The sequence below is a fragment of the Porites lutea genome, chromosome 1 (assembly GCF_958299795.1).
Source record: "Porites lutea chromosome 1, jaPorLute2.1, whole genome shotgun sequence".
Classification (NCBI taxonomy): Eukaryota; Metazoa; Cnidaria; class Anthozoa; order Scleractinia; family Poritidae; genus Porites; species Porites lutea.
In genome coordinates, this window is record NC_133201.1 from 2,159,156 (window position 1) to 2,171,788 (window position 12,633).

General features: G+C 38.9%; 1 protein-coding gene across 1 annotated transcript; it reads left to right on the top strand.

Annotated features, from left to right (window-relative positions):
- Nucleotides 1-7,991: 7,991 nt before the first annotated feature.
- Nucleotides 7,992-11,669, top strand: LOC140941993 (carbohydrate sulfotransferase 11-like). Its single transcript, XM_073390990.1, has 3 exons — nt 7,992-8,117; nt 8,264-8,319; nt 10,817-11,669. Exons 1-3 carry the CDS (start codon nt 8,018-8,020, stop codon nt 11,663-11,665), a joined length of 1,005 nt encoding a protein of 334 aa, XP_073247091.1. The 5' UTR covers nt 7,992-8,017; the 3' UTR covers nt 11,666-11,669.
- Nucleotides 11,670-12,633: the final 964 nt, after the last annotated feature.

Here is a 12,633-nt window from a genome sequence, read left to right on the forward strand (position 1 = left end):
AAGTCAGTTTTTTAAAGCAACAGATCTGCAGGCTTGAGTCCGATTGTTGGTTTTTGCGGATGAGATTTATCGGTGTTTAGATAGAATTATATCGTTTGTGTACTCAATTAGCTCGATTGTTGTTTTAATCTTTGTTTTGTAGATGATGAGGTATCAAAAGCTAGCAAAGCGTTTATTCAAACATCATATCTAGTTGCACATTCGTTCGACAATCAGACCCAACAAAAAGACTTCACACTTTCAGCTGGAAAAACAAACAAAAGCGCTGAGGTGGTCTCGGCATAGATCAACTCAATTCTGTAACTTGCGAGTTGCTTTCTTCTTTTATCATAATATTGATGATTATTTTATCTTATTTTGTAAACATTTTTATCTTTTCAGCGACTTAAGCTCATCATAGCCTAGTCTACGTTATTTTTTCGTCCTCAGACACAATGGCCGCCTATTTTACTAAATAATCAACAGAAGCTTTTTGAGGGCCTACTCGTTGCATGACTTATATTAAAGAAAAATCGGACGAAAATTGCCTTAATCATGACACAACTGCCATAGAGCCAATGATTTTGTAGATCTCTCTACAATTTTGGACGATTCTCTAAATCTTACCATCTTTTCAATATTTCAACTGGCTTAGTTACTCTCCCGCTGTATTTATAAAGACAAACGCAATACAAAAAAAAAATCGATTATTCTGAGGTTTTGACGTATGTCTTGTGTTGGTCGAGTATGGAAAGAATCTCTACCCTTCACTAAAAAAAACCTTCCCTTGACGTAATGTCCCAGTTTTACCAGTTTTTACAAATTTCTAAACTAACCCGCTGCCTCTACAAGGTGCTTACAAAATAAAACCAGAGCTCGCTGTAAAACCGGCAAGGGTTTTTGACGTAGATGCACTGCTGTGTTGAGATGGTATGGATGGAATCTGTTCTAGAGGCAACTAATAAGTGGAAGAGTGTCCTGTTCAAGTGCAAACCTTGATTAGATTTGACCTCGAGACCTAAACGCGCGGAATTCGAACTCAACGCATTCTAGATACTGTATTAAAGACTCGTGCATACATTTTAGTTGTCTCTCCTGGGAGTAGACATCAAGCCATATCTAAATGCATTACTATGGTGATGTACTTCGTTTCTTTTTCTTTTTCAAACGCTCATTTAATAAAACCCTTGCATTCTAAGTAAGCATCATATAATTTGATGGCATAATAAGATTTGCGGTGGATGATAATCAATCAATATTTTGTTCTTTTGCAAGTAAAACTAGATAAAGGGTTTGCTCTTCAAGCCGCCCCTCCTTTCATCTTAATGTTAAGTGTTGTTTTTGCACTGGACCAAAACTTTACCGCAGTCATCGTTACACAAGCTATTGAACCAAAAAAGCGTTCGTGAAATAAGAAAATATTACCACTTTGCATCTTTTAAAAACTTTTGACTCACCGGTATTAAACCATAGTAACGTTCACTTAGTTTTTTAAAAAAATTGATTTAAAAAAATGATGTATTTTTACTGAATCAATTGTGATTTTCTACTGGCTCTTGAGTTTAAGAGGCCGGGTTCGATGAGCAAATCATCTGGCAAAATATTGGCGTATAAAAACACTTCAGTCCTAAAGCATGGCGGCGTCTGCCCGCTGTGTGCTACAGAGATTTGAATCAGTACAAATTAAGACACCGCCTTTTCAACCGTTTGTGCATGCTATGTTTACCGACCGCAAAAAAATAACTCGTGACTCAGCAAACTGCGTTCATAGCACTTACGTAAGTGATCGACTACCGGGCATAATTGTGAAAAAAGAGGGGTCGAGCATGTGGAAGTGCCGAATTGGCTAACAGTCTGACTGAAGTTCACATCGGTGACTTCTAGAACAACCTATGAAATGAAATACAGCTGCATGTAACCCCTAGCGTGTCTTGCCGGTTTACTAGCTAAAAAAATCATTATTACCCGAAGTACCAGAATATTTCCAGAAAAAGTCCTAGATTTCATGTGGTAAAAATATTGAAAGACAAATATGTGAAATTATTGCGGAAGAAGATTCATTTGTATAGTCACATCATAAGATTTCTTCCACGACTGACTCATACCCTTTATCCCTTCTGACATACACCCTTTGTTCCCTCACACTTGAATATAATGGCAAAAAAGGGATCGAGTTCTAAAGTCCGATTGAGCTCTAACGTTATTTACGCCAAGGGTTAAACCGGCTTTGCCGGCTCAATGAAAAAGTGAACCCGTGTTTTTTTTCGCCCAGAGACACACCCGTAAGATCTACCGACTATTAAGCTTACCCTTTTGCGCAATTTCTTTCCCAGTTACATTCGTGCTTGTCTAAAAAGGAAGATGAAATTAAACTATATCGACTTGTCTACGTATTATAAAGATTGCAAAACTATTTCTGGCAGAACGGAAACGCTTATAAGAGATTCTAGAAGAGATGCAATCAACATTGTTATTACTTCATTCACACCTGATTCCACAAGCACGGGAGAAAAAAATCTGTCGTTGAAAAAATATATTTAAAAAAATGTGGATGAAAAAGAAAGGTGGTGAAGAACTACTAATGGATTCGTCTTCAAACCTGGGATGTGATAATCTGTGTACCTGTTTCAAGAAAGTTCTAAAGTCCGTGTTCAAGCAGTGTTTCAAACAATATCAATCTGCCAGGGCAACCTCCGAGAATGGCTACTCTCAGATGTCTAAAAGGGCGAGAAACGTTATTCTAGACGGCTTAAGTGGCAATTACTTTAGCCCGTTGTTGGAGATTTTGAACGGCAGAGCTATGAAGAAGTTGTGACGTGTTCCCTTTTAAGGCAGTTAACGTTCATAGTAAGAAAATCTTTTTACGATTCCAGTTTGGTTTATTTTTGTTCAATCTGCGCGCTTCGATTTGTATAGTTACAAATTTAGCTGTAAGGCTACTGTACATCTCATAGACTTCGTGCGAAATGACATGGCTTTTTGTTGATATTTCTACTAGCAGTGCGCGAATGTCTAACTTCTATAAAAAGGTATCATAAACAGATTAAACGCCATTAATTCCTCTCTGTCATTAAGCTCTTTCGAGAAGCCATTATCACATCAAAGTGCACATATTTGAAAAGAATAGAGAATATATTTCACTTTTCAGTGGTTCTGCTCGGTATAAATGTCGACAGCTGATTTGTAATCATTACTCAAGAACCTGCCAAAGTTGAAATTGTATTAAAGTGCAGTAGTCCCTAGCAAAAATGATAGATAGCTGCTTGAGTTGGCGGCAGTGTCTTGTGGTGCTACGAAAGATTAGTTGCAAGTTTTCTTTTCACCAGTGTAAATGTGATGCCGGCTACATTCAAACAGGTTAAAATTGTATGCCTGCCTTTGAAACTGTCTATCGTATCAGAATTTACTGTTGCTATTATTGGATCACGAAATTAAGATTAAAGATTCTAAATATAAAATGCAATTAGAGGAGATAATTAATCGCTTGTCATAGTGCGCAGTTTCCTTTTTATTGTAGGCTGTAGTGGAAGTAGTATTCGAGGTTTGTGCTCTGCCGGGTTAATGTCTCAATCTGCAACGCTTGCACCGTTTGGTGACTGAAATGTAACCGCTTTGAGTCTCTGGAATTAGGACCCCAAGTAATTATCAACGTGCGAGCCAAATCATGGGATTTTTCCCTTTCTGGTATTATGCTGGAAAAGCTGGTTCTAATTTTGAGTCTGAGGATGCGATTTTTTAAAAAGTGTTATTGTTCAAATGAAGTCTATTCAACTCTACTGTGGATTTTGAAATCGAATGCCAATTTAGATGAAAATTCTCTTGAAGATGCAAGAATTCCTCAGTCTGAGACGATTTAACTAAATTCCCAGGTATGTGTAAAAGTAGAACTCACTGGCTGCACCTTATCAGGCCCTAAAAATACTGAATACATGCACTGCATATTTAAATGATCTGTTTGCACCGGGAGACCCTTTTCCACAATCCGCAAGGCTGAAAATTATTATTACTTTTTTCAACCAAAAAAAATTCAAAGGACCACTCGAGACTATTAAGAGTGGGGAATGCGTTTACTAGACGTCGGTCCATGACCTAAATTGCACAGCAGCAAAACTTTCAAACTGGCGTGTTTAGGGAAAGTTGTAATTGTATACCATATACCTGAAACACGAGCTCTTTCACTGCGGAGCGCTTTTAAACTCGGCTAACCAGTTTTTTTTTGAACTGCACATATCAAACAATTGTACTTTCAATAGTTCGTGCCCCACTATAGCTGACGATCATCAAATTACATCATTAAAGTAAAATCGTAGAAGATTGTTTAAGCATGTCAATCTCAGACCACAACCAAGTTGAAGTCGCTTTCTCTGAAAGAACAATGAAAGTAAAATCAACATATATATTTACTTTTGACCAGCGCAAGTCTTTCTCTTCGTTGACTGAAATCTTTACCAAGATGGAGCTTTAAACAATTTAAAGTTTGTTTTGTTTTTTAATATATAGTTGCGGTCGCGTGACTTTGTTTCTGTTTCTTAAGTTAGAAGCTGTTTGTTATCGTCTCAATCTAAATGGTATTATCAGAATATAAAGGAGACATACCAAACAGGAATCAACAGACTTCATGTTTGCACTCAGCACACGCATGTCCTACCACTGTGATACTCTAATCGTTTGACCTGAATGTATTTCCATTTCAGGCTAATTGAAAACTTTTGAGTGCGGGGGAAGAGACACGACAACTGCGGCTTCATTCTCCCTTCCTTTTCTATGAGATACATGGAATCATGCAATGGCCTTCGAACCTACGCTAATATATTACGACATTAAGGATCTCTCAAGACTGATACAATGTAACTGTGAAAGGCAAGATATCATCCGGGGGGGGAGTTGTAGATGTGTACTGTTCGACTACAACAGGTGGGGAAGAAAAATTAGTACTTGATTTTTTATGGCTAAAAATAGAGAAAAACGTTAAAAAAAATTCCTAGAAGATTCATAGCTCAGACTAGCCGGCGTTCGGTCAAGATCACTGTATTCCACCAGCAGTCTCAACGTCAGGAATATACTCACCTTACCATGAGGAACGCAGTACTAAAGGTACGGTGATTGTTGATATACGTATATATTCACTGTCAATGCTCATCCCTGACTTCCTAAAAACACAAGGTAACAGTCGTATATGCCGGCCAAACGCCTTTTTACGACAGATGGGCTCAAATTAGCTACAAAAATTGAAATGATCAGTCCTGCCTTAGCCTAACATCTAAAGAGGACGTTGTTTAAAAGAGTCCTTTTTTACTCAAAAAAGGCCTACTAAATATTCTGCTATAAGCCTTGGTTTTGCTCTATGCAAACTGGAAGGGTCTTGAAGAAGTGCGACAAAAGGGAGCGATACGATGGTGAGGAGATGGGGTTAGAGGTAAGTCAGGGGATGAAAAGGAGTGACAATTCGTAACAGAAGAAAATATTACTCAGTTGTTGACATTTTTTCCAAGGTCCAAACCAGCCAGGCCATTTGTAACTTATCAGTCTATGGATCCTGCAGCCCGCCTGACCCTAAAATAGGTGAGAGCACCTTTAAACTTAGCCGTCAGCGAGACTGGCCGGCGAGCTTGAGTCAGATTGTGGTCGAGATTTGAGAGGGTGACCTTTCCAGATGCAAATGGCAGCTTTTGAGAAGCACTTTCATCGGACTCTCTGTTTATCATTTACCGCAACTTAGCAATTATTTGGTTTCAATAAAAAAAAGCTAAGCAGCAACCGCAGGTCCAAATTTCACTGGATGCCAGAGACAAGTGGAGGTTGAGTGAGTCTTAAGTGTCCATTGACTCGCATTGTAACAGCAGTCGTTTTGGCAAAAGGGGCAACTTTAGGAGTTAAGCAACACAGCCAAACAGGAAGAAAACAAACATTTCACCCGCGAAGAAAATATAACCTTTGAGGGCGTAGGAATTCAAAACGACGAATATTTTAAAAGTATGCAATAACAGGATGAGTTGTAATGAGCAACAGTCCAGGAATAAAGAATAACTGAACAGCATGCGCTGGAAAAAATACAGTGTTAACAATAATAAAACACCTGAACATGACCAGTATGCTAAAAAAAATAATAATAACTGAAAATAATATATCATTGAGCCAGTATATAGGGGTATATTGGACAATGTGGGCGATCACATAGTTCTCCTAAAACAATAACACTTCTTTACAAGCGATACGCTCCTAAACAGTTTTTTCGAAACCGTGTCTTACATTTAGAAACACAAAACAAGCTGATCGTGTAAAATCAACACTACGCTGCAGAACTGACTGCCGGCTAAGATTTTAGCTTCCCCTAACATCACTATGTTGGCGCGTATTTTCAGTAATTTCACATGTCATTCAGATTTGAATATCTACACGTATTTCATATCATAACCATCAGGAATATAAGCGCTCAACCAATATTAACGTATGATTTTTATTTGACGTCTTAAATGAGCTCACTTGCCAGATATTGTTGTCCTTGTACCTGACTAAGAAGGTCAACAGGAAGAATTGTTGTTGTTGTTGTTTTTTTTTTAACTTATTCATCCTGTAGTCAAAAAACAGTGTGTCTTGTTGTAACTTTTGACGACGGGATTCTAGTTAAGTTCCAAGGAGCCTACAATTGTGTGGATTATGATTTTTAAAACACTATTTGTGATTGGCTAAAAACTCTTGCTCACTTTCTTAGCCAATTAGAGGTAAGATTAAAATCAATCGTAAACTGCTCGTGCTGGAAATTGCTCGGAATATTATTTAAGTGCTAATACAAACCCTCTTGATTCTAATAGTCACTTGGGAAGATGTTCAAGATGTATTTAGCCCCAGAGACTTTGCAAAAGAGTTACCTGACGCCTTAACCACGCCTTAACAAATCTGCTTTTATAGGTGGTAACCATTCAAACTCAGCTTTCATATCTTTCCTCGCAACAAAAGAGAACTTTACAACTAACTCCTATCCCTTGGAATCAATCTTATATCACGTGACTAAAACAGTCCAATTCTGGCAGTGCGTCGTCATGAACACAGAAAAGGGTCTGGGGACGAGATTGCTGTTTCCATTCTTTGGTTGCTTACAGAAAAAAACCTTTGGATGCGAAAATGTTACGCACTTATACCACGCAATAACTTGTCCTATTTCCATGGAAACTCGCTGTTAATTCTGCAGGTGATAGTCTTGACAATTATAAGAGAATCAACAGGTAAAATTTGCCGTTAATGACAAATTCGTTTTACCTGGAATTATTTTCCTATCTGACAGCGCGAGTGTGTGTTGGTCAGCCATAATAAAAAGATGTTTCTGTTTTTTCACCTCTAGTAGCCTGTATGTGCTTCCAGTGCCAGTTTTGATACGTTTAAAAAGTTCCAATTCAAGAAAATCTGAATCCGTTTAAATTTTCATATCACTTTAGATTACATCATTGGTCCTTCTTTATCATAACCCGTTATTTCTTCTTAGCCGCAACTATGTTGTATTTCTAACTTTGTTTTTCGAAATAGCAAGCTGGCAGTCTGGTTTTCCTTTATTGCTATCGCTTTCAAGAGGTTTTTTAAAGAATCATCCAAGGTCAGTTTTTTTCTCCGACTGACTGCATCTAACTTCACGGGTCATGACTACAGCTGAAAAATATTACCAGTAATGAAATGAAGAGCTCGCCAAGGTGTTTTTTTACTAATCACACGGTTCGGTGAAATCCATTCGAATGATTGATTCCCAGTGTGAATCTAGCCGGTGGCATGTCCAATGTGACATTAGTTCGTTACGCTCTTATTGTGTTCTTAATTTGAAATCATCTGCGTCGACAGCTATGACAAATCAACCCTGCCCACTGTACGCATGGCCACCCGACCGTACTCGTCTTCATACCAACAAACTTGCGTAATGGTCCCTTGTGCTTGCTGATCGTTCTTTAAAGGGTCATTGCCTTGTTAAGAGACTAAAACAACGTTGTGCCCGGTTGGTTTTATATTATATGAGCAGCGCAGTTGTTTTGGGGCTTTGCTGCTACAGATCCTTATGGTGAAATTGTTTTTATTTCGTCTGGGATCATTATTAAGTTTACTAATTTTGCTTGTTTGGGAAGCATTCTATAGCCAAAACGAAGCAAATTACGCAGGTATCGAATCTTAATCTTTGAATCAACGTCAGCTCTGTTATTTTGCATCTAATGCTTTTAAAAGTACATAGCTGCTGATCCTAAAATTGTTTTGTGCTAGAACCATCAATTCTATCTTACTATAGTGATTATTTTTTTTTTTGTAGAAAGCAACAACTTCAAGCGTCAAGACGTCTATACATTTACAGAGAATGTTTGGAAGGTAAGCGGTATTTTGGCAGACAGTCGATATGGTTGTCTGTTTCAAACTGTTTCCCGTTGCGATTCAGTCATAACCTCTAGGCCAACATGCTAGTGCTTTCTCCTAAACATAATACAATGTACTTATCATTAACACTCGAGACCATAACCCTGTTTAGGTGGCTGAGTTTGTGTAGTATGCGAGTATTAAGGTTCAATGAATCAAGTGTTGGCTTAGTTCTGGAACGTAGACCAAACAGTTATACCGGCAATCTGATAAAGAGCCATATGTTTTTAACAAACGACACTAGCTCCCTAAATCGTCAGATTCACTGACAATAAATTGCATACTTTCATATTCAAGGGGTTTTAACCTCTTGAATTAAAATTCACTTAAACTATCGACGGATCGATGAGGTAACCGGCGGGTTTCCCTGATAACTGAACGGCTTCAGTTAGTTTACAGGGTCCCTCCCACGCTATTTAAGTGTGCCCTTACAATTATTCAGGACCGCGGGCCAAACCAATCCATTCGTAACTTAAGAGAATTCCACTGTAAGTCAGGACGGTCCATTCAGATTAGGTCCGTTCTTAAAAGGAATGCACGGCATTGATAGGTTTTAAGTTTAAACTCTTGAAGAGAGCCTACTCTTTTTCAAAATGAGTGATCCGAATGCCCAGTTTGACTTTTTAAGCGCATGATTTGAAAAAATACACCATTGTCGACTTTGCAAAATTTTTTACTTAGAATAACATAGCAGTAGTGCTATAGCTGGTTGAAACGAAACTGTTGAATTCAGGAGCGGGAGCCGAATTTATAGACTGAATTAGTGAATTCAAAAGAATCGTACGTACGCCCTGTTTTAAACTGAGTCGAACAGCACAATCTGAAACACAAAGATATTTAGGCGATGATGTTTCGAATGCAGGCCGGTATAAAATTAAAAATATATTAGGACCGTTTACACGAGAAAAAATAAGACGCGTCTTACATAAGAGGCGTCCTAAATAAGACGCAAACTATCCCGTATAAACGGCACATTTCGTCTGAAATTTAGCTAAGACGCGTCTTATCTAAGAACAGCCCCTAACACCTGTTCTTCGATAAGACGCGTCTTAGCTAAGTTGGGCCTTAATGTTCCGTTTATACGGGATAGTTTATGTAAGATACGTCTTATTTTTCCTCGTATAAATGGCCCTACCTGTTCTTAGATAAGACGCGTCTTAGCTAAGACGAGAAAAGCTTCGTATAAATGACCTTCGCATCTTATATAAGACGCGAACGCATAGTACGCACGCGTTAATTTTTGGCGCGCCACGTTGGATTGCCGTTGCTACGGGCAGCATCCACATGAAAACGAGTCAAGAACAGAAATAAGACGCGAACCATTTACACGAGCTGTTCTCGTCTTAGATAAGACATGCTCGTATAAATGGTACAGTTCGCGTCTTATTCAAGACGCGTCTTATGTAAGACGCGTCTTATTTTTCCTCGTATAAATGGTCATAATTTTACGCTCTATAAAACAAACCGATTTTAATAAATAGGGAATTAAGACATAAACGAATTTCTCTTGATAACACCAGAGTTCAAAAAGTCAGACGATTAGTTTTTGAGACGGCCTTAAACACTCAAGAGCAAAGTCTCTTGGTATAATTCAAACTCTCCTCGCCGATTTTTCAAGAAGAAGGATCCATCCACACGTATCCGGATATTTTCGAATCCGCAAATTGTTCTTTGAGGATTCAAAAATTTCCACGTCTACACGTATCCGTTTTCAAATCGAATTTGCCCGTCCACTGCACACGTATCCGCATTCACTCTTAGTTCGTCAGCTAATTTGTAAAGCAATCTTCAGCTCATGCGGAAATTTTATCGCCAATTTTCTTCAATTACTGTTTCACTGACAAAATTCTCCCACCAAGCACTATCAGTTTCGATTGCCCGTTTAACATGTTTACAGCGTCCAATTCGTCCGTCCGACATGGAAAGAAGCTTCAAACTGTCGGGCCGCCGTTTGGCATAATTGAAGTGTACAGTAATCATAGTTATAGTTAGGTTTAAATGCACACACGTTATAAGACTTCAAACTAAAGGCCATATTATCATTGGGCTCGGCTCCGTCTTGAATATTCACGGTAAAGAACTGGGCTCGATCTTGTCACGTCACTGGATAAAAAATATACGGATTTAGCGTCCACTCGAATTCAGATTCATAGCGTATTCAAAAATTTCCACTAGGAGAGCGGATTCAAAAACGTGCGGATTAGTCTGCAGGATACACCGGATACGTGTGGGCTACTCCTTGGTGCCCGTCTCAATTATGCCTTAAAAAGGGGACCATCAGAGAAAATGAATAAAGCAAAGCATTTAAGCCATCTTGCGTCGCATCACTGACGTCTGTAATTGCTGAAATGTAACAGAAATGGGTCTCGCGCGTGTTGCATATCAAAAATGTCCTTTCACCTTTTGCCCTTTGTTTTATGTCATGACGAACATGTATAATTTTTCCTCTTAGAATAGTGAGCAGACGCAAGAGCAACGTAAGAAGAGTTTAATAGACTACTGCCACAAGCGAGATCCCAGGGAGTTGCTGCCACCATACACAAAAAATCATGAAATTCCTGCATATTATTTCAGGAATATTATAGTGAACGACAACCACAAACTTCTCTATTGCTACATACCTAAAGTGGCCTGTTCAAACTGGAAACGAGTGCTTATGGTCATGAACGGTGATGCTGCTGATCCGTGGAAGATAAAAACAGCAGACGTGCATAATCGCAGCTTGGGATATTTTCGATATTTGAATCAGTATTCCCCAGAGGAAATTGTACATAGACTCAATACTTATTACAAATTCCTGTTCGTGAGACACCCGTTTGAGCGACTCGTATCGGCGTACAGAAACAAGTTTGTAGACTCATACAATTACACTCTTTTCAAAGAGATGTATGGGCGGTTTATCATACGAAAATACCGCCGCAATGCAGACAAGAAGTCCTTGAAGACCGGTGACGGAGTCAGTTTTTCCGAATTTGCCGAATTTCTTCATAATTCTGACTCCGAATTTATGGACTGGCATTGGAAGCAGTATGATACATTATGCCACCCCTGCTTAATTTACTACGACTTTATAGGACATTTTGAAAATTTACACGAGGAAGCTGATCAACTACTTGATATTCTACAAGTGAGCGATACAGTTAAATTTCCCCGAAACAAAACTTCACAGTACAAGCTCTCGACAAAAGTCATAGCCAGACGGTACTTAAACTCGCTTTCTGAAGAGGCCAAAAAAAACCTCTATGACAAGTACAAACATGACTTTGAGATGTTCGGCTATTCAATGGGAGACTATCTTTGACGAGGAGGAAGTTGTTTTGTTTCTCATATATATACAGGATGCATAAGAGGCAGCGACATACTCTCTACACAAGGGTTTACCTACCTCACGACTCATGTATACCCTGGACCAGTTAGCTCCATTCTGGTGCCTTTGTTCACAGTGTTGTTCAAACCGACAGAAAAGACCATATGAGCAAGAGTGAGCTGCTTAAACTGGTATAAAATCCTATCAAGTGGTGTGAAAAGAAATGGAGTAACAAGCCGATACCCAACAACCTCGGTTGTTGGGTTAAATAGGTAATGAATGAATCTACCTTGTTCAGAAACAATCCCATTAAGGTACAGTAGACAGTTAAACCACTGAACACAGGGGATCTGACCTCGAAAGAGGGACAGTTGTATGCTGTCTAAAACCAAACGCTGTAAGACAGACGTATTCCTTTGACATTCAAACATTAAAGGAACGCCGACAACAATAATATATATGAGAGCGTTGCTCATATTTTCATACAGGAAAAGGTGGTCCCAAAAGGGACTCCTGCGGGACTGCTTCATAAGACATTAACTGACGTATTAGGACAAAATGAGTTGTTTAACGACGGTGAATAGTGCCAAACGTCGAATTTCGAGCGTCAAAAAAGTTGGGAGCAGTTCTGGAACGTCGACAAACCAGTGGTAGCTAGACTGATGTGACAAAACTTTTAAATGAGTAGAAACTGACTGAACGAAAAACCGTAGGGGATCTTCAAGGCCATGACTACTACAATGTTTTCACTGACGGCATTATTTCACTGACACCCACAGATCTATATTCTCCACATGGGACATTAAATAAGGCTTTTGGGCATTTGGAATGATTAATGTATAATTGACAAACGATAGAAAGACAAGAACAGACAACAGAAACGAGACATAAAAAGCACCGATCACGGACACAACGTGGACACAACGGCCTCGCTACACAAAATCTTGAGCCTACAAATTGGA

Excerpts from the sequence above, each read along its gene's own strand:
- LOC140941993 (XM_073390990.1), top strand. The coding sequence starts at position 8,018 with ATGGTGAAATTGTTTTTATTTCGTCTGGGATCATTATTAAGTTTACTA. Across the intron at positions 8,118-8,263 it reads AAACGAAGCAAATTACGCAG|AAAGCAACAACTTCAAGCGT; the intron begins GTATCGAATCTT and ends TTTTTTTTGTAG. Across the intron at positions 8,320-10,816 it reads TTACAGAGAATGTTTGGAAG|AATAGTGAGCAGACGCAAGA; the intron begins GTAAGCGGTATT and ends TTTTCCTCTTAG.